At 42.8% G+C, this 25,298-nt stretch overlaps 1 protein-coding gene across 4 annotated transcripts in view; it reads right to left on the bottom strand.

The window, feature by feature from the left end:
• Positions 1-13,302, bottom strand: part of Pld5 (phospholipase D family, member 5) — a 355,705-nt gene extending 342,403 nt beyond the window's left edge. For 3 of the 4 annotated variants that reach the window (XR_015635137.1, XR_015635138.1, XM_087580311.1), the window contains exon 1: positions 12,687-13,302. Coding sequence is in view for 1 of the 4 variants with exons in the window: in NM_001191674.1 (NP_001178603.1) it covers positions 12,687-12,875 (189 nt within the window). In the remaining 3 variants the exon portion in view is untranslated. The remainder of the gene's footprint in view (positions 1-12,686) is intronic. The other variant, NM_001191674.1, reaches the window with a different exon arrangement.
• Positions 13,303-25,298: the final 11,996 nt, after the last annotated feature.

The raw sequence follows: 25,298 nt of genomic DNA on the forward strand, positions 1-25,298 counted from the left end.
GAAGAAAAGCACACAAACATAACCACACATCCAAATATGAATATAACAGGAAGCAATAATCACTATTCCTTAATATCTCTCAACATCAATGGCCTCAACTCCCCAATAAAAAGACATAGATTAACAAACTGGATACACAACGAGGACCCTGCATTCTGCTGCCTACAGGAAACACACCTCAGAGACAAAGACAGACACTACCTCAGAGTGAAAGGCTGGAAAACAACTTTCCAAGTGAAAAGTTCTCAGGGAGAACTTTCCTTCGGGATGGAGACCCTGCAACTCAATGACCAGACTGAGACCACAGGATGCAATCAGCAAGAGGATTTGGTTTATTGTCCGGATACACAGGCACCTGTGGGCGTTTCAGTCACTCGGGGGACTGGCGCGCCCCATGGAACCAAGGATGGGCTTTTTATAGGATTCTGGGGAGCAGAAGCAAGCATACAGAAGCAGATGCATGGTGACAGGGATATAATTGGTGGATTCTAATGTGGCAAGGGTTCAGCCCGGGGGCAAGTTTCCTAGCCACCTTCCTGGAACATAACGGCTGACTCGGCCCCCCAAGGGTTCAGCCCGGGGGCAAGTTCCCTAGCTACCTTCCTGGAACATAAGGACTGACTCGGCCCCCCAAGGGTTCAGCCCAGGGGCAAGTTTCCTAGCTACCTTTCTGGAACATAACGAATGACTTGGCCCCCCAAGGGTGTGGGACCTCTCCCGGGGCTTTTCTCATTGTCAGGTGCTCCACCGCAGTCGTCCTGTTGCCAGGCCTTCAACCATACACATCCTGCTTGGCAGCCGCTGCGTACTCAGTGTTCTAACCTTTCCCTGAACCAGTCATCTTAAGTACAGCCTTGCAAAATGGCGTTACTGCTGCTAAGCTGGGGTCTTTCACAAGCAAATGGTCGGAAGAAGCAAGCTGGAGTAGCCATTCTAATATCAAATAATATCAATTTTCAACTAAAAGTCATCAAAAAAGATAAGGAAGGACACTTCATATTCATCAAAGGAAAAATCCACCAAGATGAACTCTCAATCCTAAATATCTATGCCCCAAATACAAGGGCACCTACATATGTAAAAGAAACCTTACTAAAGCTCAAAATACACATTGCACCTCACACAATAATAGTGGGAGATTTCAACACCCCACTCTCATCAATGGACAGATCATGGAAACAGAAATTAAACAGAGATGTAGACAGACTAAGAGAAGTCATGAGCCAAATGGACTTAACGGATATTTATAGAACATTCTATCCTAAAGCAAAAGGATATACCTTCTTCTCAGCTCCTCATGGTACTTTCTCCAAAATTGACCATATAATTGGTCAAAAAACGGGCCTCAACAGGTACAGAAAGATAGAAATAATCCCATGCGTGCTATCGGACCACCACGGCCTAAAACTGGTCTTCAATAACAATAAGGGAAGAATGCCCACATATACTTGGAAATTGAACAATGCTCTACTCAATGATAACCTGGTCGAGGAAGAAATAAAGAAAGAAATTAAAAACTTTTTAGAATTTAATGAAAATGAAGGTACAACATACCCAAACTTATGGGACACAATGAAAGCTGTGCTAAGAGGAAAACTCATAGCGCTGAGTGCCTGCAGAAAGAAACAGGAAAGAGCATATGTCAGCAGCTTGACAGCACACCTAAAAGCTCTAGAACAAAAAGAAGCAAATACACCCAGGAGGAGTAAAAGGCAGGAAATAATCAAACTCAGAGCTGAAATCAACCAAGTAGAAACAAAAAGGACCATAGTAAGAATCAACAGAACCAAAAGTTGGTTCTTTGAGAAAATCAACAAGATAGATAAACCCTTAGCCAGACTAACGAGAGGACACAGAGAGTGCGTCCAAATTAACAAAATCAGAAATGAAAAGGGAGACATAACTACAGATTCAGAGAAAATTCAAAAAATCATCAGATCTTACTATAAAAACCTATATTCAACAAAACTTGAAAATCTTCAGGAAATGGACAATTTCCTAGACAGATACCAGGTACCGAAGTTAAATGAGGAACAGATAAACCAGTTAAACAACCCCATAACTCCTAAGGAAATAGAAGCAGTCATTAAAGGTTTCCCAACCAAAAAGAGCCCAGGTCCAGACGGGTTTAGTGCAGAATTCTATCAAACCTTCATAGAAGACCTCATACCAATATTATCCAAGCTATTCCACAAAATTGAAACAGATGGATCACTACCAAAATTCTTCTATGAAGCCACAATTACTCTTATACCTAAACCACACAAAGACCCAACAAAGAAAGAGAACTTCAGACCAATTTCCCTTATGAATATTGACGCAAAAAATACTCAATAAAATTCTGGCAAACCGAATCCAAGAGCACATCAAAACAATCATCCACCATGATCAAGTAGGCTTCATCCCAGGCATGCAGGGATGGTTTAACATACAGAAAACCATCAACGTGATCCATTATATAAACAAACTGAAAGAACAAAACCACATGATCATTTCATTAGATGCTGAGAAAGCATTTCACAAAATTCAACACCCCTTCATGATAAAAGTCCTGGAAAGAATAGGAATTCAAGGCCCATACCTAAACATAGTAAAAGCCATATACAGCAAACCAGTTGCTAACATTAAACTAAACGGAGAGAAACTTGAAGCAATCCCACTAAAATCAGGGACTAGACAAGGCTGCCCACTCTCTCCCTACTTATTCAATATAGTTCTTGAAGTTCTAGCCAGAGCAATCAGACAACAAAAGGAGGTCAAGGGGATACAGATCGGAAAAGAAGAAGTCAAAATATCACTATTTGCAGATGATATGATTTAAGTGATCCCAAAGTCCACCAGAGAACTACTAAAGCTGATAAACAACTTCAGCAAAGTGGCTGGGTATAAAATTAACTCAAATAAATCAGTAGCCTTCCTCTATACAAAAGAGAAACAAGCCGAGAAAGAAATTAGGGAAACGACACCCTTCATAATAGACCCAAATAATATAAAGTACCTCGGTGTGACTTTAACCAAGCAAGTAAAAGATCTGTACAATAAGAACTTCAAGACACTGAAGAAAGAAATTGAAGAAGACCTCAGAAGATGGAAAGATCTCCCATGCTCATGGATTGGCAGGATTAATATAGTAAAAATGGCCATTTTTACCAAAAGCGATCTACAGATTCAATGCAATCCCCATCAAAATACCAATCCAATTCTTCAAAGAGTTAGACAGAACAATTTGCAAATTCATCTGGAATAACAAAAAACCCAGGATAGCTAAAGCTATCCTCAACAATAAAAGGACTTCAGGGGGAATCACTATCCCTGAACTCAAGCAGTATTACAGAGCAATAGTGATAAAAACTGCATGCTATTGGTACAGAGACAGACAGATAGACCAATGGAATAGAATTGAAGACCCAGAAATGAACCCACACACCTATGGTCACTTGATTTTTGACAAAGGAGCCAAAACCATCCAATGGAAAAAAGATAGCATTTTCAGCAAATGGTGCTGGTTCAACTGGAGGTCAACATGTAGAAGAATGCAGATCGATCCATGCTTATCACCCTGTACAAAGCTTAAGTCCAAGTGGATCAAGGACCTCCACATCAAACCAGACACACTCAAACTAATAGAAGAAAAACTAGGGAAGCATCTGGAACACATGGGCACTGGAAAAAATTTCCTGAACAAAACACCAATGGCTTACGCTCTAAGATCAAGAATCGACAAATGGGATCTCATAAAACTACAAAGCTTCTGTAAGGCAAAGGACACTGTGGTTAGGACAAAACGGCAACCAACAGATTGGGAAAAGATCTTTACCAATCCTACAACAGATAGAGGCCTTATATCCAAAATATACAAAGAACTCAAGAAGTTAGACCGCAGGGAGACAAATAACCCTATTAAAAAATGGGGTTCAGAGCTAAACAAAGAATTCACAGCTGAGGAATGCCGAATGGCTGAGAAACACCTAAAGAAATGTTCAACATCTTTAGTCATAAGGGAAATGCAAATCAAAACAACCCTGAGATTTCACCTCACACCAGTGAGAATGGCTAAGATCAAAAACTCAGGTGACAGCAGATGCTGGCGAGGATGCGGAGAAAGAGGAACACTCCTCCATTGTTGGTGGGATTGCAGACTGGCACAACATTCTGGAAATCAGTGTGGAGGATCCTCAGAAAATTGGACATTGAACTGCCTGAGGATCCAGCTATACCTCTCTTGGGCATATACCCAAAAGATGCCCCAACATATAAAAAAGACACATGCTCCACTATGTTCATAGCAGCCTTATTTATAATAGCCAGAAGCTGGAAAGAACCCAGATGCCCTTCAACAGAGGAATGGATACAGAAAATGTGGTACATCTACACAATGGAATATTACTCAGCTATCAAAAACAACGAGTTTATGAAATTCGTAGGCAAATGGTTGGAACTGGAAAATATCATCCTGAGTGAGCTAACCCAATCACAGAAAGACATACATGGTATGCACTCATTGATAAGTGGCTATTAGCCCAAATGCTTGAATTACCCTAGATGCCTAGAACAAATGAAACTCAAGACGGATGATCAAAACGTGAATGCTTCACTCCTTCTTTAAAAGGGGAACAAGAATACCCTTGGCAGGGAAGAGAGAGGCAAAGATTAAAACAGTGACTGAAGGAACACCCATTCAGAGCCTGCCCCACATGTGGCCCATACATATACAGCCACCCAATTAGACAAGATGGATGAAGCAAAGAAGTGCAGCCCGACAGGAGGCGGATGTAGATCTCTCCTGAGAGACACAGCCAGAATACAGCAAATACAGAGGCGAATGCCAGCAGCAAACCACTGAACTGAGAATAGGAACCCCGTTGAAGGAATCAGAGAAAGAACTGGAAGAGCTTGAAGGGGCTCGAGACCCCATATGTACAACAATGCCAAGCAACCAGAGCTTCCAGGGTCTAAGCCAATACCTAAAGACTATACAGGGACTGACCCTGGACTCTGACCTCATAGATAGCAATGAATATCCTAGTAAGAGCACCAGTGGAAGGGGAAGCCCTGGGTCCTGCTAAGACTGAACCCCCAGTGAACTAGACTGTTGGGGGGAGGGCGGCAATGGGGGGAGGATGGGGAGGGGAACACCCATAAGGAAGGGGAAGGGGGAGGGGGATGTTTGCCGGGAAACCGGGAAAGGGAATAACACTCGAAATGTATATAAGAAATACTCAAGTTAATAAAAAAAAATAAAAAAATTTAAAGCTAACTACCATAGTTACTGAGCCCATCTACATACTTTTTTCTTTTAGTCTGATACTGTGATGACTTATATTAATTAATTATAAAATTTCTGTTTAAACTTTCTTTATTGGAAGAAACTGGTTTGTCATGCTATATTATCAATTTTACCCCATTCAAACAGTATCATATTGTCTTCCTATTTCTTTATGATTCATAAAACTATAATCATATTGCAACTCTACTTATAAAACTGTAAACAGGTTGCAAAAATGTACCCTAGCCTAGTCTTTGTATATTATTCAGGTTCAACAAGTTCATATTTCAGATAATACTTGTTGAATTGAAGCCCTCACAGTCTCCAACAAATAATTTTCACATAAAAGAAATTCTCAGCAATTGTGCCTCCATGGGTGAGATTACTTATGGTGGTTCTGTGTCAATGGGTACCATCTTCCCATTGTAAATATCCAGGCTACTTCTGGATCTAATCTCATAGCTTCCTGGGAGAAAGACAGTGGTCACAGCTCACTGTAAGCAAATGCCATGTCCACAAGGCTCCCTGTGTCCTGGAGACCAAAGAAGCACATTTATCCTCCAGTGGTCATAGCGTCCATCCTTTGATTTACCCCTTACACACAGGTCAGTTGGAAGTGAGCTCTGTAATAGAAGGAAGGCTACCTGGGAAATTTCGCCACGGTCTCCATTTAAATTAAGGACTAGCTTTGTGAGTTTTCAAAACATAACTCATCTTTCCATGTTTAAACAAAAATTAGAAAGATGGGCCTTGGGACACATACATTCAACCCCAGAGCAAGAGAGGCAGAAACACTAGCAGTAGAATCACTCACTAGTTGGACTACACTGAGAGTTTCAAGACAGATGGACTACATAATAAGCCAGAGAGATCATTGGGGGAAGAAAGAGGAGAAGAGGGAGGAGAGAGAAAGGAGGGGAAAAGAAAGGGAAGGGGAAAGGATGGGGAAGAAAGGAACAATTATGTACCTTTGTTTAGAAGGTGTGTATCTTTAGGCATGGCATTTTGATATCTCTACTATACTACAACATTTATGTTGAATCTAAAGATTTCATACCACAACTTGCAAAGGTTTGGACCCCAGATAACTCACTGCCCAGATGTTGCCAGCTCAGAGCAACATCTTGGAGGAGACACTTTTTTTTTTAATTTAAGATACTAGACCAAAATTCAATGCTCACTGTAAGTGAGAACATTATAAATTATCTTTTATTCTTTCTGTGTGTGTGTGTGTGTGTGTGTGTGTGTGTGTGTGTGTGTGCTTGTGTGTATACATACTTGTAAGCAGAGGTGTGCATGCATGTGGCCAGAGGTCAATGGCAGGGCAGGACAACATTTTGGGGTAAGATTTTGCCATGTTGTCCACCTTTCTACCTGTGTACCATCTCCCTGTCAATTCATTATGAGAACATATGGTTACTACTGTCACAGCCTAGCGGTGTGACATCATCAGATCTCTTGAACCTTCAAGCTAAAACAGAACATTAAAGACTTCTACAGGTGTATGCCTGGGATAGATAAAGAAGTCTGTAAGGGAAACTTAGAAACACGAGCCAGAAATTGGTACTTTTACTGCTACATAGATGAGAGGGTAGAGCCTCAATTCAATCATCTTGAGTTTCTTAAATTCAATGTATTGAATGTGATATGTCACAGACCATGGGTAAATTCAATAATCAATAATAAGTCACACCCAATAGAGTTCAGAAAAAACAAAACTTCAAAACAAGCTGGTGTACCGATCCTTAGGGAGAGAAGTCCATTAGTGCAAAGTACATGTTAACTGTGGCGGGGACAAGGGCAATATATGGACCCACTGCTATCCATTAGAAAGAGCCCTTGAGAGGCCTAATGTACCCTTCTCAGTGGATGAGTTAGAGAGGCAGAGAACATTGCCTCTACCCAGATTGTCCATTTCGTTTATCTAAAATCACAGAAACTAATCCTGGTGAACATCATTGTCCTTTGGGGTTTGCCAATCTCTGTGTTTGGCTGAATTTTTAATGGAGCATTTTAAAGATTCATCCCCTGGGGTTGGATTGTGTCTCCATGCTTTACTGATCGGCTCAGCGGGGCACAGTACTTCCATGGGTGTGCTCCGTAGGACATTAATGGCATTATATAACACGAGCCTGTGCCACTGTGGCCAAGCTTGCTCTATTCTTTGCCCACCATGTGAATAATTCATTGCAGGAGGCAAGTGTGAACTTGACATTTATTTACTATTTGCTGGTAATACAAACAATTAAAGCAGGTGTAAAACACACTTAGAGGAGACACTTTTTTTTTTAAAGTGAAGACATTAGACCAAAATACAATGCTCACTGTAAGTGAGGACATTATAAATTATCTTTTATTCTTTGTGTGTGCGTATGTGCTTGTGTGTATACATACATGTAAGCAGAGGGGTGCATGCATGTGGCCAGAGGTCAATGGCAGGTATCTTCTTTAGTCACCCTCAACTTTTTTTTTTTATTTTTTTGAGACAGAGCCACTTAGTGAGCCTGGAGCTTCACCAGTTCATCTAGACTGACTGTCCAGTGAGTTCCGGAGATCTGTCTGTCTCCATCTACCTCAGCTCTGGAATAAAGACACACACTGCAGCTCTGCGCTTTCCTGTAGGTACTAAAGATCCAAACTTGGGTCTCCATGCTTGTGCAGCAAGCACTCTACGGGCAGAGCCTGTCCCTTGTCACTTACTCTTCACCATTTTCCTCTTCATCTTTCTCCTTCCAGTTTAAAGAGACCCCATGACCAACCTTGCAACTTCATTTCGTCGGCACAAGCCACAAAGGAAACAAGGGTTGGGAGAGCCATAGAGAGCTGGTCTCACTTGCATTGGCCATCAGAGGTCAAGAGAGGCAAAGAAGCCAGATGAGAATGACCAGGCAGGTGCTAAGCAGAGAGCCATTGGCCAGGAAGAGTTAAATCCAGAAAACCAGACAAAGACTAGAAGCATCCCTAATGGCCCAAAGGCCCATATGCCTTGAGGCTGTGGCTATAATACAGGCAAGCTGATGTGAAATGTGAAAACTGTGAGGAGTAGACTCGCTCACACAGAGATCAGGGAAGACCGGAGAAGTCATTTTACCTACAGTGCATGACTGATCTTCTAACCCAGTCCTAAGAATACATTGAGTGCTCCATGATGGTCCTATAGAGGGCTAGGAAACGATGTGTTTCCTTCCTTTCTGGGTTTTGGCTTTATCCCCTTTTACATCCCTTTCAAGTGAACCTCTGCTGTGAAACTTTCTTTGGTTAATAGCTATGGGCTATAGAGACACTTCCCTTGTGGGTAGAAGCTTCAGGAGCCATCTCTCGATTCTCTTAACTTCCAAGCTGCATGGCAGGAGGGGAAATGAACAGTGGTATTGGCATCTCCTTCTGCCAGGCAGGTAGACTGAGGAGAGGAGAATTCCTACCAGTCTGTACAGATGAGGAGGGTGATAAAAGAGTCTGCCTGACACATACAGGGCATCTGGGCCTGAAATACAGACAGAGAACACCCCATTTAATCACCATTGCAAGTGCTTTTCAAATATGACCGTATCGTACTTAAAGCCCTTCACCTATAGTTGTCTTGTTTACTGAAAATGGAGTGAAATTCAGTCAGGTTTGTCTAACTAGACTCATCTCACCTTCCTTCCAATAGAAAAATATAGCAGAAAGTTCAAGAACTGCATCCAGTGCCGAACGACACCAAATGTCTGAGACAATCAAAATCTTCAAAGAGACCCAACGTAGGGAGATTCCAGGGGTGGCTCCTGCCCATGTGCTAAACCATAACCCTTTATAAGATCCCTCAAGAAAGTACTAGAATCCTACACCAAATAAGGCTTTTATTGCTTCCCAACCCCATTGCTCTCTCAAGCCATAGGAATTCTGAAACAGAACAAGATGCAAAACACTTTAAGCCAGCAGTTATCAACTTGTGGGTCATGACCCCTTTGAGGGTCACAAGGCAGATATCCTGCATATCGGATATTTACATTTCAATTCACAAGGTAGCAAAATTACAGTCACGAAGCAGCAACAAAATAATTTTGCGGTTGGGAGTCACAACGTGAGGAACTGTATTAAAGGGTCACACCATTAGGAAGGCTAAGAACCACTGTTCTAAGCACCAAGAGCCTCGCTCATAACATTTTCCCAGATGTGCAAGCAGAATTTGAAGTTCAGAGTTTAGCGTACAGACCATAACCTTCTTGCACATTCTAATCGTGACTTAGGAATGGGATGTTTCCCTACATATATTTCTGTCTTTCTGTTGGTTACATCAGTGTTTTGAGACAGCACATTTTGTAGCCCAGGCTGGCTTTGGACTACAGATCCTGTTGCTTTAGCATACAGAGGACTGGGATCTGTTGGGGATTTAGCTTAGTGGTAGAGCGCTTGCCTAGCAAGCACAAGGCCCTGGGTTCGGTCCCCAGCTCAAAAAAAAAAAAAGAGAGAGAGAGAGAGAGAGAGAGAGAGAGAGAGAGAGAGAGAGAGAGAGAGAGAGAGAGAGAAAGAAAGGAAGGAAGGAATCAGAGGACTGGGATCTCGGACATGTTATACCATGTCTGAGTGGGTATTTATTTTCACTCTGAGGCTCCAGGATGACCCAGAAATCACTAAGCAGCCCAGACTGTCCCTGTATTAGCACCACCCAGTACTGGGATTTGGGGCATCACTTACAAATCTTCATTTTAAGTCTCAACTAACTAATGTGACCAAGTGTAAGATCAAGTGAATGTATTCTAATCCAACTTATGTCACTTTCTTCTTGTACAGCCTAGGATTCCTCTGATGTCTTTCAACCAAAGAAAAGAGATAACTTACTCTTGCTTTTAGCAAAGTGGGCAGAAATATATTATTTAGCTGTCACTTTATACCATGTTATTGACTTTCAGATTAAGCCGTGCCTCTCAAGCCTGGCTAGGATCCACGCACTGCCACAATTCATCTTGGGGAGTCCCGTTACTGTGATGACTAAATGTATGTGTCATTTTAAGTCATAATTTATTTATTCCCTAAATATTTAGATTGGCTTTCAAAGCACCTAACGGCCAAGTAGGCTGTTCTCAGGCATATGAGCTCCACCATCTCCATCATAGTTATTTCTCCATTTTTTTCAACGTAATAAAAAAAAAGTGACTAGACAGAAGAGAGGGGTGATCTGTAACTTACCCTTGACTTTCGATGACATCCTCAATTTGCTCCCTGCAACACCCAAACTAGAGTTTCGTGGTTTATAATGAACTTAATGTGATATTTTCATGCTCTACGAAGCACCTATACATCAGGTTACATATGTTATAGTCTCTTAAATCTCATATACTCGAGATACAAATTAACAGCAATCTGCCTAAATGTCATAACACACGAAACAGGATATATAAACACTGGATGCTTGAGCTCTAATAAAATGTGTATCTTTATATGACTTTATCTCTTCACAGCATGCTTATAAACACTAACTCCTTAAAATGACAACGTTTCAAAGAGGCCAGAGAATATACCAAAAATAATTTGAAATAAAAAGCTCCATTTCTAATTGAAGGCAAATATGGAAGAGAGAACATATATCTCATATAGTTTTTTTTCTCATATAGTTTTTAAAGCAAAATAATCAAATGAGGCACGTGACTATCTATTTATTTATTTATTTATTTATTTATTTATTTATTTATTTATTTTTATGAATGCTATGCTCTCCTTAGGACATCTGGGCGAGAAGTGCAGATGCTTACATACTCGCAAATAACTAGACCTCCTTTTGCTGCATCTCTCATCCTCAGGAGAGCCAATCCTCACACTCAAAAGCAGACAGGTGAAACTGCTGTGGCCCATGAGGTAAACCTAATACTTTCAGCGCAAATCAGAGTGGGAAAGCATTTCAGTGTATGCAGCAGCGTCTGGGACTCCGGATGACACACTCACAGAAGGCTGCGCTATTGATTTTCAGTAAGAGTATAAAGGAAACGCGGCAGCCTGGAGCAGCCACTGTAAATGAGCACACAGTTATGAGTAAATGAAAATAAAGGGTATTCTGTTACCCACCCTGAGGCCTGAGGCTGGAGCCAGGTTTCTGTGGGCATCCAGAGCTACATTACATGAAGATGATAATTCTACCTGTTCTCTATAAACTCCGGACATTACTGATTCCTTCAAGCAAATGGAATGAGCATTTTTTAGAGCGTTTTAAAGCAGGTATTGCTGTTGCCTTTCAAACAGTCAACTTGCCCTGCTGTCCTAGCGATCCTTCAGTGACCTCCCCTATCTTAAGGATCCAAGGCATCCTTTGGTTCTCTCCAGGCAAAACAGAGCCTGTTTCTCAACTCAACTAGGAGCTTTAAATAAGGGCTTTAGAATTAGTCATTGGTATGAGTTAATCTGGCCCTCAAAAAGGCACGGGCTGTCCTTTCGGCTTCTAACAGGAAGACTCACTTCCAGGCTCCTTCCTAGGGACACTGTTGGTGGGGAAAGCTCAGGAATGGCTTGGGGGGCGGCGGGAGCAGATGGGATTCAGGTGGTACACCGCCGGGGGTTTCGTGAATTTCCGGAACTTTCCATCATCTTATCTTTTATCATTACCGATGTGGTGACCCCACCAGGAAACCTCCACAGACCTTGGGCAGGCTCAGTTTGGATTCTGCAGGTCTGCTGAGGTTAACAGCAGTTCTCGCCTACTCCAGGTTCTTAGTTTCCTTTTAACGGTTGGTTAAGGAGATATTGATGGATCCGATTTTTAAATGTGGATCCCCTAAAGGTCCTTGCCGAAAGACTTCTTTTCTAGAATGGTTAGTCTTAGGGACTCAGCCCCCAAAGTCAAAGACCCAAGTTCTCATCAGAGAGAGTAGGGACATGGGGGAAATCCACATCTCCTGGGTCTCACTGTTCAGAGTGCAGATTGCTGGGGACCTCTGATTTGTACCTTCTCATCGCAATCTCTCTACACTTCGGCTCAGGTGGAGACACTGCCTTAAAAACTCCTGTCAGCATCACAGCAAGCACGGCCAAAAGCTCTGGTTTGCCAGCCACAACTTTAGTGCAGTGTTTTATAGTTTCTGCACTGAGCAAAACAGCTTCAAAGAACCAGGTGAACAGCCTGCTGAAACCCTTCTTGTGCAAAGCCTAGTCCCCCACGATCAACCACTCTTCTCACAGGTAACCCAAGGTGCACATAAACCCTATAGGGAACAGCCAGTCAGGACATCTCTAGGATGCCGGGACTGAGGTACCAAAAAGGAATCTCTCTTCTTCATGCAGTTGAGTCATTAAGCAAAAAAGTGCAGGGTTGACAAACTACACAAGCATCCTGGCCCTTAGGGCGGGGTGCCCGCTAGAGCCCCCACTAGGGTCCCTAACCCTTAGTGCTGTGTGCCGCGATCGACCACCTAGCCGCCCTCCAGTGCTCCCGGGAGCGAATGGTCCTTACGTGTTCCAGCTTATCTTTCCTCCGGAGCCAGACGCTGGCGCTGTAGTCCTGCTGCTTGACACTGCTGTAGAAGTTCGCGCCCACTCGGGTCAGGCTGGGCGAGGGTTCCTTGGGGCGGCTTTTCAATCTCATCTGCTCGAAACCCTCGTGGGGGGAGGCCGAGAGCCACTCGTGCTGCCGGATCTCCATCCTGACATGACCAGGCGGCTGCCCGACGCGCAACCCACTCGGGATGGGAGCAGGGAGCCGCGGGCGAGCGAGAGGCCAGGCGGGCGGTGAGATGGAGCTGAAGGAGAGAGAGGAGTGCACAGGGTGCAGATCGCCCTCGGAAAGCACGGGGTGCCGGTCGCCCAAGGGGTGTGCAGCGCGCTGCCAAGAGGCACTGGAGCAGGGACAAGGGGAGAGGGACAGAGGAGGGAGGGTGTCGCAGGGTAGGGGATGGGAGAAGGGATGGGGGAGGGAGCGGATGGGGGGGGGGCAGGACAAAGGGAGACCGGGAAGGAGTGGATGCCTGTTCCCGAGTGGCAGAAGTCAGGGTGCAGCGGAGGTGGCCGCCACGTCGTTTGCCGCTGCGGTCCCGGGCGGGAGCTCCGCTCGCGGCTGCTCCGCACCAACTGGAACCCGGGCCCTGAGGCGGGCAGGCGGCGGGGGTGGGGTGAGGTGGGAGGGGCCCAGCGGCCGAGCCGGAGCCCGCAGGTTGATGCAGTGAGGAGCCGCCCGGAGGCGAGCTCTGAGTCCGGCCGCCGCCCTCTGCGCGCGCCTCTCCCCAGCCAGCCTGCTGCCTGCCTCGCCCTGCCCTCGCCTTAGACCTCGCCCGCGCGGGCTCTCGCCGGCAAACCACCGAGCGGCTGGGGAAGTGAGCGCCGTCCGCGCGCGATTGCGGGCAAGACTCAGGAGGACGACGCTCCAGGAAGCCACCACCTCCGCTCCGCACAGCTCCAGTTCCTTCTGACTCCACTATCTACCCTTGCTCTGAAAGTTCACTAACTTCCCACCTCGGGCGCCCAGGCATCCCAGGGGACTTGACAGAAAGTGTCCCCAGAAAAATGGCTTAAAGGACGTAATTTTTTGTGAACCTTGCACTGTACTTCATCTGAGGATGCGATGCATGCCTCTCTACCAACCAGAGTAGCCCTCTCCTGGCCACCTTGTAGGATTTGTCACTTAGCTCTCAGGGTCCCCGAAGCTAAGCTGTCCGGACTTGATACCTCTAGAGAGGTGACCCAGCATCAGTCTGCATCTAGTACTTGGATTTTGTTCCTTAAATGTGTGTGGCTGGCTCCTGTAAGGTTCTTTCTGCAGTTTCTAGGCTCACAAGGACCGAGCCTAGTCCAAGACAACCAAGCCCGAGGATTAGGGTGGCATGTTAACAACCGAATCTTAAATTCCTTATTCTTCACTCTCCCTTGTAGTCAGTGGCCGGAAACATTTTTTTTTTTTGTTCGTTGTCGTTGTTTTAATCGGAAAAGTGAAACTTAACTATTGTTAATGATTGCAAGGTCCGAGTTTAAAAGCCTGGAAAGTTGATGTAAATTTGAGAGCCACCGGGAGGGTTTGAAAAAGCTGCAGAGTGTAAACTTATCTAACCCTTTCTTGTCAGTGTCCCACATATCCCAGCCAGCTCCCAGCATTCTTACTCAGATGGTGGTTTCAAAGATGGGCATCCCAAGTTGGAGTCTGTCAAACTCATGAGGACACCGGTCTCATGTCTATTCAGAGTCCCCGTTTTATAAGGGTGGCCAGAGAGGGCTATACCAGGAGGTAGAGCCAGCCTTTGCACGGCCAAGCCCTGGCTCAGACAGCCTCTCCAAATGCTATGCAAAAAATAATGGTTGAAATAGAATCCCGTGGGCAGTCCCTGTGAGGAAGAAGCAACTGAATACAAATAGACAATTTTCAGCTACTGGGCAGAGTGACCCAGGGTTTGTAGCTAACCCTCACAGCTAATTCTGCAAGATAAATGATATGAAACCCATTTTCCAGTGAGGGGATCTGTGGCTGAAGGAGAAATCACATTTGCAAACACAAGTACCCAGGCTTTAAAAACTGTGGAGCCTAAGTTTGCAGCTCTCTGGTCAACTGCTTACCTAGGAAGGACAGGTCCTGACTCCAATACCTGCAACAATAGATTAAGAATTCTCTTGTATAATACATTCCACTGTATAATAGCTTCCATTTTAATACTATAATAACCCATCATCTCTCAGTTTTTACTATTACAATTTTTAAGTATAAACATACAGTGTAAAGGGATACAATTAGATACAGTGGATGTAAGCCTTTCTGGGAAGAAGACTTTTGTCTTTTACTGGCAGGGTTGATGCTGAAGATAGCATGTAACTGCTACACCTTGGCGTGTGATAGGCAGCCAATCAGAGTAATAATCAAGTGATGACGTGTCTTATCACAGGAGAATTTAGACAAATGGTTTCCACATTTAGTCAGTTTTTGAGCTGAGTTGATTTTGTGCTTTTACAAGGGAAAACACTCTGCGTGTTTCTATCATCACTAGTTTTCCAAGACTGCAAAGGGAGTGTGCATCTATCGATATGTATACGTGACAGTAACTACTCAACTAAGCATTGCCACTGAGTCGCAGATACTGTCTGCTCTGTTCAAAAACCATCAGGGCAAGCATGAATTCCTACTGCCTCATGCTGACCCTGGTAGTATAGCACACCAGGCACAAAGTGGACTCAACAAGTCTAGTAAGTGCCTGCTTTTTACAGCCTTTCCTTCTGTCTTTGACTCTTGTTCAAGTTTATTGTTTGTGACATTAACATGGAACTTTCCAGTTGATGTTCAAAAGAACATTTTATATCAAATTGAATTTGATTCCAACTACTGGAAGGAAGAAAAAGATGTCTGAAGATGACCAGTTATATAGGATTACTGCACTGGAAGAAATATTAGGAGAATATTAACATTATGGACCTGGCGAATGACTCCCATAACACTTATTCCTTGGCATTTTCACAACACTTTGGTCTGCTGAATGCAGAGTAAGTATTACGCATAATTTATCTTATCAACCCACTGACATCTTGTAAGCTGAAGCCACACATGATTCTTTACTGCGCTAATAGTGCCTCACTGATGATCACACAATAAACCATGCAGAATAGATCAATGAATGCTCGCACCCCACCAGTTTTGCTTCCTTTTCTTTGAGAGAATTCAAAATGACAATACTTAGAATTCAGGGCCAGCTAGAAGACTCAATATGTTAAGTGCAGTTGCCAACAATCTTGACAACTTGAGTTTGAACCCTGAACTGCACGTGGTTGAAGGAGACAACGTGTCCTCTGCCTCTCTCTACAGGCCCATCATGGGACCCTCTCACCACCCACCACCCCCACAAAAGCAAGACTAATAAACAAAATATTCAGATTATAGACCCACCCCCTTTGTTTCAATGTGACTTTCTCGGTTATTATATTTTGGTTTCAAGTTCATAAAACAAATGGGGCTGTATTAGTCAGCTTCCTGCTGCTGTAAGAAATACCTGAGGCAGCCAACATTTAGAAGGAGAGAGGCTTGTTTGGGTTCGGTGTCGGAGGGCTCTCTGTCCGTGACTGATCACCTAGTGTTTGTGGCCAGCAGTGAAGCAGCACATCACACTATATGGCAAACTGTCTTACTTCCCAATGAGGAAGCGAAGCAAGGGAGAGGCAGTAACTGAGGTCCCCATATCCCTTAAATGGCATCCCCCTAAGGACCAGAATACATCCCACAGGCCTCTATTTCTAAAGGTTCCACCACTTTCTAATGTTGCCACAGTCTGGGGACCAGGCCACATGGGCCTTTGAGGAACTCTTATTTAAAACCACTGAAGGAATAACTTTTGCTTGCTCCAGTGATTGCTAAGGGAATGGACTGAGAAAATACTTCCTGGACTATGGAGATCTTATCGTTTTAGGAATTGCCAGGCACTGGGATGTTCTATGCATTCAGTAGCAATTCTTCTCTTTCCCTTCAATGGTTCTATCACTTGAGTAATCAGAAGTGTTTAGTGCAGAAACGGCATTCAGCCACAAACTCACGTTTCCCTGATGATTTTTGTTTATTCTAGGAGCGCTTTATTGTAGAGTGGCTCCCTGTGGTTTTATGCTTTCAAACCACACGAAATAGCAAGGAAAACCACATACCTACTCATTTCAAACCCAAACTTAAAAGATGTCCTTGACTATGGCCTGTTAATATTGTGTGGATTCAACCATTCTGCATGGGCATGGAACCGAAGACCTAACATATGGAGAAGTAACAGAATACCTTGCTAAAGTCTCCATAGCCATGGTGATACCTAATGCTTCCATAATGTCTATATCTTTGGCACATGCTGACTCCCTTTGTCACGTTACTTTTGGGGCGCGGGGGAAAGAAAGACCTGAAAACACTCTCGCTATTTGCTGCCAGCTCCATTTTTTTTCTTGATGTAGAAATTTAAAGTTCAGGGGTATTAAATACCTGCTCAAATCCACTGTATAGTAAGTCACAGAATGTGAAATACAACAGCAAGCTAACTCTCACTAAAGATACATTTCCCCATCGTTTCTGCTTTTAAAAAACCTCAAATGATTATTTCCCTCTCTCTCTCTCTCTCTCTCTCTCTCTCTCTCTCTCTCTCTCTCTCTCTCTCTCTCTCTCTCTGTGTGTGTGTGTGTGTGTGTGTGTGCTTATTATGTAGCTTTCTCAATTGCTCTCCATGAGGGTCTCTTTACTAAGCCTAGAGCTCATCATTTTGGTTACACTGCCTGGCTGGTGAGCCCATGGGATTCACCTGTCTCTGCTGCTCTCCTAGACCTGGGATTACCAATGCAAACCGCCCACACCCAGCTTTTTATATGGGTGCTGAGCATCCAAACTCATGGTTTGTCCTCATGGTTGTGTGTAATTGGCCACCAAGTCATCTCCTCAGCCGATTCTCAATGACGGTATGTTCTTTTTTTTTTTTTTTTTTTTTTCTTGCACCTGTATTTTCATTAAGTATTACAGGGTTTTGTTAGAGGCTTACCACTAATGAACAAAAAATTTCAGTAATTACAACTTCTCTGATAAACCCTCGTGACTTCCATACTTTGCAAATCTGTGCTGAAACATAGGCCCAAGAATGTCTCTATTCTCTGTTACCAAAAAGCGTATGCAACAGCTAAGACGACATTGCTTTTCAAAACAGATGTTCATTATAAGTCCATTTGTGTAGAAAACTTAAACGAGGCACTCCCATTTGAACAAAACTAGAGTATCCCCAGATTTAAAATGTTTTCCCAGTGGCTATGCAAACATTCATACTCACTGAGAAGTACGTTTATTTTGCATTATTGTCTTTATTTTAAGAGTTATTGGTTAGGTAGGAAATTAATTTCTAAAAGATGTTAAATTACAAATAAATTAGGTCTATCTCCCCACACACTTATTTTAGACTAATGGTTCCCATGGGGGGGCGGTCTGTGCTAAGCATTGTGTTGCCTGGTCTTTTGTGACATCTTTCTCAATTCTCACAACATCCAGCAAGATAAACAGAGCCATCCCTGTGTGATGGAATCTACTTTCTGATGTTAGATCAGTGCAGAATATGTCATTGATGAATAGAAGTTTATTTAGCTGTCAGTTAGGTAGGATGTACAGGTCATGTATGGAAAGGGCTTTCATGGATGTACAGGTCCTGTATGGAGAGGGCTTTCATGTTACATTGGAACAGACAGTGAAATTGTGTACAACAGATAAACCCACAGGTATTTATGCTGTTGCAACCCTTTCCTCTAACAGCAAACCTGTCATGACTGTGATGGCTCTACTCTATGTACAGGCAAACCTACCACCTCTCATTAGGCCACCTCCCAATATCAAATCAATCGGGTCGTGTTTCCAATAATGAATTGGGGTGGCACATTTCAAACCATAGCACCATGTTGAGAATGAGGAAACAAAGAATGAGAGCTACAAGGAATGTAAAAGCATCAGGACTGCTAGAGGGGCTCCATCCCAAGTGCCTTTTCACTCAACCAGTGTACAAGGAATGGCAGGCCTCACTGACAAGGTGGTAGCCACTACAGTTCGGGTAAACAGTGAGTGGGGCAGCACAGCTGTGGAGGCAACTTCCATGTGAAGGCCAAACTGAAGCCTGCCCGAGAGCCTAGAGATTGGTGATGCAGGCAAGACTGCCACTTGGAGGACACGCTTGCTTGAGACCAATGGGACTCAGGTGGAGGGTACAAAGGGCGCTCTCGGAGAATTAATGAACAGGCTTTTTACTTCATTCTCACCTGCTCCTGGAGTCCATGTCATTGATTGGGTGCCTTCTCACCCTCTGCCTACAAGGGGGACACCAGGCAGGACAGAGGACTCAGGCAACAAGCCGATACACTAAATTCCTGATGATATGGAACTTACAATCTTACCAACACAAGAGGAACAAATGTTCCTGGCACTGGGACATTCTGAGGTTTGCCCAGCTCAGTTTACAAGGTACCAACTGTGGAGACTCAAGTGAGTGGCTTGGCTTAGTCAGTCTTTCAAGTTGCTAATGTCTGGTCACCATCTTGGACAGGAAGTGAAGGAATGCCTCACTGGGTAACAAATACATAAAGAAGGTGAATGAAAGAGTTAACCAGATAATTCAGTATGCCTCAAAGTTTCTAGCAAGATACACATTTCAGTTCTCCCAACTCATGGTGTGGATGGATTAGTCAGACCATTGATTAAACTGCCACCTCATTTGGTCATGTGCCCATGGCCTGGGAGTTAAGATTAAATACTTGTAGAATATTAATTGAGTACTTCAAAGTTATTTCCCCTGATAGTCCAGATTTTGTTTTAATTATTTATTGTATTAGTCAACTTTCCATTACTATAACAAAATAGCTAAGACATTAAATTAAAACACAAAGGGTATGCTTTAATGGAAAGGTGGTTGTAGTCCATGATTGAGAAGCTCCATTATTCTGAGTTTCATTTGGGAGGCTGAGGTGGCAAGAGTTGGAACTAGATGTCAGAGTGAAACAACTTACATCACTTGTCCCATAATCTCGTTAAAGGATGCATGCACAATGACCTAAGACTCACTAGATAGACCTCACCTTCTAAAAGGTTTAACATTTCTAACAGCACCATGCTGGGTATAAAATTTATAATACACAGGCTTTTGTGGAGTATTCAACGTGCAAACTATAATGTACCTAGGATAATCTGCACAGTTAGCATGGTCCCCAGATAAAAATATGTCCAACTCAACAGCGAGGAAGGAAATATCTAACTGGACTGTATTTCTTACGCATCCATAGTTCTTTGAAACTGGTATCTATCTACTCTTAAATAAAATGAGGTGAGAATGTGTACGCCTCTTGCACGGTGGGTATTGACTGAGCTCGCATTCAGAGCTGGTAAAGCTTCCCTTCTGCTTTAAGAGCCTGTTGTTATTGAGAGCAACAATATAGAATTAGTGTCATAAAACAATCCGAACATCTCTGACACCCGCCATCTGCTCGCGTGCTAAAGAGGGACCTGCTGACTCCTCAGAACTTCATTCCTGACACACAGAGTAATTGTTCCTACAGTAAATCACTTAAACAAGTGTAATCCAACGAGCAGTCTTAGTGCTTGCCCGAGTCATTGATGGTAGTTCTGTATATGTCACAGCTCGTATGAAAAGAGGAGGTGAGTTCATATTTCCTGATAACAAAGTTAAGAAAACCCAGAGGTGTTTTTTTTCCACGCCTCTTTGTTCAGTTGTTCCTCCGTTTGTATTTTTGAGACAGGGTCTCTTGTAGCCCAGGCTGACCTTGAACTCTTGACTACTCTGCTTTCGTCTCCCAGATACTGGACTTGTAGGCGTGTGTGCACCTGGCTCGCAGAGCTAATTTTTATCTTTAGTGACTCAGGTTTTCCTTGTTCTTCTGTTTTCTGAACCAATGATTACTTCCTCTATCCTGATTTTTGAAGTTCTGGCTTTGTACCTTCATGTGATGATGTTATTCTTGTGGCCTTTGGGTTTTTATTTGTTTGTTTGTTTTTACTTTATGCTGCTCCAATGACGAATACAGGCAGAATATAAATAATAGATAAAGAATTAGTTAATCTATCATGCACCAAGACTGATGGATAAGTTCCAAGTTACATAAAGTATTACACTGATATACAAAGTTAGAAGAGGCATACTAAATATCTGTCATTTCCCTCTTTTAATATTTCTTCTCTAATTATGTTCAAGTCAGTTCTGTTGGGTTTTATTTTCTTGGTTAAAGTATTCACTTTAACAAATGATGTGTACTAGACCATAGAGACACAAGATATATAAAACCAAGGTTAAATGTCACTCTAGCCTAGTCTGGCCAGGAAAGCAGACAGACATTGTAGTAGAACTCCTGGTTCTTGCCAATGTGCCTGGACTCCGGTTGAACTGAGGAAGGCATAGAAGAAGTTTTCGTATGTGGAGATAAGGTTCTCAAGGAAAATAAGGTTGTACCTTTGGATATTTGGATAATCGTAGATAGGAGAGCGAGAGTTGGCTTTGCTTAGCTAGAACTTAAATTTTCTATTTGACAAATATGTGTTGAGTTTCTAGTGAGCAATACATTTGGCAAATATCATGGGGAGTCAAAATTCCGAGAAACCATGATCTGCAGCTGAAAGGAACTGGTGGTTTTATAAACAGACAGGCTCTAATAAAGCCATGGCTATCATAAGCTTAGGATGAGATGGTAAGGTTAACACAGAAATAAATGTTAAATCAATAGTTCCCAAATGAGGTGCCATTTTAAGCTGGTAAAAATACTCCCCACCTGCAGAATTTGGTGTGTGCATCCTGGTTTGGGAGGGAGGGTTCAAGAGGATGAAAGTCTGTTCATTGTAAGTATAGTTCATCTTTAGAGTTGTTTGAGCTGAAATAAAAATACCTTCTCTATAGAAGAAACAGTGATCAAAAGTTATAGCTCCAGTATTTCTGTGGAATAAGATGGGTGTTTAGGCCACCTCAAAACTAAGCAGCTAAGACTTCTCCTCCCCTAGACTTGGGGTTGCAATGTGTAATTTCAAGTTCGAAAAATGAGAAAATAAGCTCTGTCTCCTTAATCTCTTTATTATAAATGGACACGTAAGAATTATCTCATACTTAGTGTAATAATAAAGGGTTTGTGCTGCTTCTCTCCTTTGTTATTCGTATGCACAATTTCTTATCTGCTATCTACGCATAGGTCAGAATTCTAGCATGATAAGCCTTCAGTATTCTTAGATTTATTCTGAATGATCCAATGTTAAAATAATTTCAATAATCTGTTTTTTCTTCTTCCCCAGCTCCGGATCCTGGAATGACAACTTTGAGACTAATTATTTATTAATAAATGCCTAGACTGTAAGCTTTGGCTTATTCCCTGATAAGCTTGTAACTTATCGAACCCATTTAAACTATTTTATGTCTACTATTCTATGTCTGTGCCAGCCTAAACTTTCCATGTGCACACCATAAAGAAAGGGCTGTCGTGCCCTGATTTACACTTACCAGAATTGAGTTCACCTACATGATTGGCTGTAGAGGCTATTATATGTGGTTAGTTACCTCTCCTTCCCAGCCCACTTCTTCCTTTTTGCCACAGTGTCTTCCTGCTTGTAACTCTGGGGTGGGATGGACCCTTGTTACTCTTACAAGTTTCAGTACCTTCCTGAGACTTGGAAGTTTGTTTACTCTTGAGTTTTAATTGAGTGTTTCAATCTGGAGACAATAGCTACCAAAAAATAAAATAAAATTCATAATAACCCCATTGTTATGTAAAGTGACTATTTCAGGTATCCGTTACAATAATAGAAAACAGAGTCCTGAATATTTGTACTTCTTGAATTTATGAGAGTGTCAACGTCAATGTACACACCATGAAGAAGGGGCCATCATCTCATGACTTATACTTAGCAGAAATGAGGTCACCTGCACACACCTGACTGGAAAGGCTATGAATTGCAGCAATGAGGAAACAGATCCTAATGGAATAGAAAGAAGTTATATCCAGCAACAGAAGTTTTTCAGTGTGCAAGAAAGATAGATCTCACCTCTCTCCAGATGGCAATCTTGGGTGAAAACAGGAACAGAGAACAGGAAACAAGTCCACAGCATCTTCAGATACTCGTCTTCTCAGCAGACTGACAGGAAGCTGCCACATTAAATACAGAAGAAATTATTTTTCTCATAAGTGAGTCTGGTAAACTAAATGTAGCTTGCCAAAGATACTGCGACAAGCCAACTGACGTTGCAGAGAATTATTGACTCCATTTATAGTTTTACTGTGGGGAATAAACTGCTAAGGGAATCTCTAGGAAGTCTTGTTCTGAGTTTCTTTTGTGCCTTTGCACCCGAGAAGAGACAAAACATGGCTGGAAACACCATTTTTCTGTCATGGGCTGAAAAGACAGAATCCACTGAGAAGGGAGCTGGATGCTGACTCCTGGCCATGTCCTGCACTGAGAGTTTTGCTTACCTTCTCATTTCGTCCTCACGGCGATCTCCTCTTTTTCCCGTTTCATATTTCAAGACGATGACATCAAGAAGTTAAAGTCAATGAGACATTACAGGTAATGACACAGACTGATTTGAACCCAAGATTGAGTTCAAACCCAGATTCTTAATCTCATGCTATTGCAATCAGCTCATTAAATGAACACAGCTGTGCACCAAGCCTGTGCTAAGGCACTCAGTGTTCCCACCCAAGAAAGACATATTTGTCTTATTTTTAATCTGTTCAATTCACTCCTTAATTTTTTGATGAATTTTTAAATTAACTTTTACACAATATATTTTGACCAAGTATTTATTCTCTTCCAACTTCTTCCAGGTCCTTCCCACCTCCCTACTCACCCAACTTATGTTCTTTTTCTTTCTCTCACTCTCAAGAAGAAAAAAAATAAAGGAAACAAACGAATAACCTCACAAAGGACAAAAAGGTCAAAACAAACAAAAATGAGTGCCCTCCCCCTGAAAAACGACATGGACTTAGTTTTGTGTTGGGCAACTACTCCTAGGTATGGGGCCTGGCCTGGAGTGTGGTTGATACAGTTCAATTGGAGACAACTGATTGTCTCTTTACCAGTGGGTAGTGATTACAAATGTCCTCTTGGTTGAGGGTGGGACCCCATGAACACGTTGCCTTCTCAGTGCTCAGACACTTATGGCTTGAACCTGTGCAGCTACTGTGCATCACAACATGAGTTCATATGTGCATCAGTCCCCTTGGGTCTACACGACACTTCCTTGAGGTCATCCATCATTTCTGTTTCTTACTATCTTTATGTCTCCTCTACCACATAAATGTCTGAGCCTTGAGGGGAAGAAGTTGATGACACCATCTCATTTAGCACTGAGTGTTCCAAAGTCTATTACTTCCTCCACACTGTCCAGTTGTGGGCTCTGGATTCATTCCCATCTATAGGAATAAGCTTCTCTGCTGGGTGTTGAGGGAGGCAGTGATCTATGAGTACAGACATTATGTTATTCAGAGTTACTTTGTTACTGTGTTCCTTTAATGGAATAATAGTAGTAAATTTTCTTCTAAGCCCATGACCTATCTAGTCTCAAATTCTTGGCCACTTTAGCAGTATGTCAGATATGGTTTCCATGTCATGGAGTGGACCTATAATCTAATTTTTTAGAGTGGTTTGTTAATCCAATAACAAATGTGTCTTCCTTCACCATTGTATCTTGCAGGCAAGCTTCTGTTACAGGTTGTAGGGTTGTAGTTGGGTGAAGCTGATGATCATCTTTCTCCTCCAGTACCATCACACATAGGACAACTGGATTGCTCTGTGTGCAAAATTGACATCACTCTTTAATTTTAAAAATCCAGTTTAAGATTGATATGCAACTGAAAGCCCTCCTCCCCCCATGTTAGAGTCAGAATCAGGCTTAGAAACTTACAGTGGGGGAGGGAGGCACCTCCACGTCACCTAACCCTTATTAGCTACTCTGTGTGACTCCTGTAGGTCTGATATAAGATGAGCAATTTTACAACTTGAGTTCCCCAGGAAGTGAACTCTGAGAAGAGGAAGGTGCAAGAAGTAATTCTGGGACCAGGCTTAGGGTGAGACAAAGGCAGAACAATTCTAACACAGTTTAATTCATAGGACTCAGCTGAGGATGTCCTTCTGAGTTGTCTATCTTGTGTGGTAGCAAGGTGAAGTAGTTGGTCACATTTTACAGGGTGAAGATTCACTTGTGTCTCACTTTGATCAGTTGGTAGATGAGATGCTTCACTAGAAAAAGCATTGGTCAAGGTATCCCCTTCTTTAGAAAAGGCAATATTCAAAGAAAGCAGAAGGCCAAGTGTCATCTTACATATTATTCTTGAAACTAGAGAATAAGCTTTTCTTCTCTGGGGACTGATCTTGGTTGTAAACCACAGCATCTACTACAGACAAGAATGAGAAGGTTGTCTGGTCTTGATGCTATTAAATGTGGCACATCCCAGAAGTTTCCTCTCATGGCTGTTCCTGAGTTCTTTGGAGGTTTTCTCAGCAATATAGGACCTTTCTTCTAAAGCTCATAGTTGATACTGTCACGGAGGCTGCTAATCCCTTCTCAGTATGCTTCTGTTCTGCTCTCTAGGCTCATCTTCCTTCTGGGTCACTTCACTA

Source organism: Rattus norvegicus, chromosome 13 (assembly GCF_021556685.1).
Source record: "Rattus norvegicus strain SHRSP/BbbUtx chromosome 13, alternate assembly SHRSP_T2T, whole genome shotgun sequence".
NCBI lineage: Eukaryota > Metazoa > Chordata > Mammalia > Rodentia > Muridae > Rattus > Rattus norvegicus.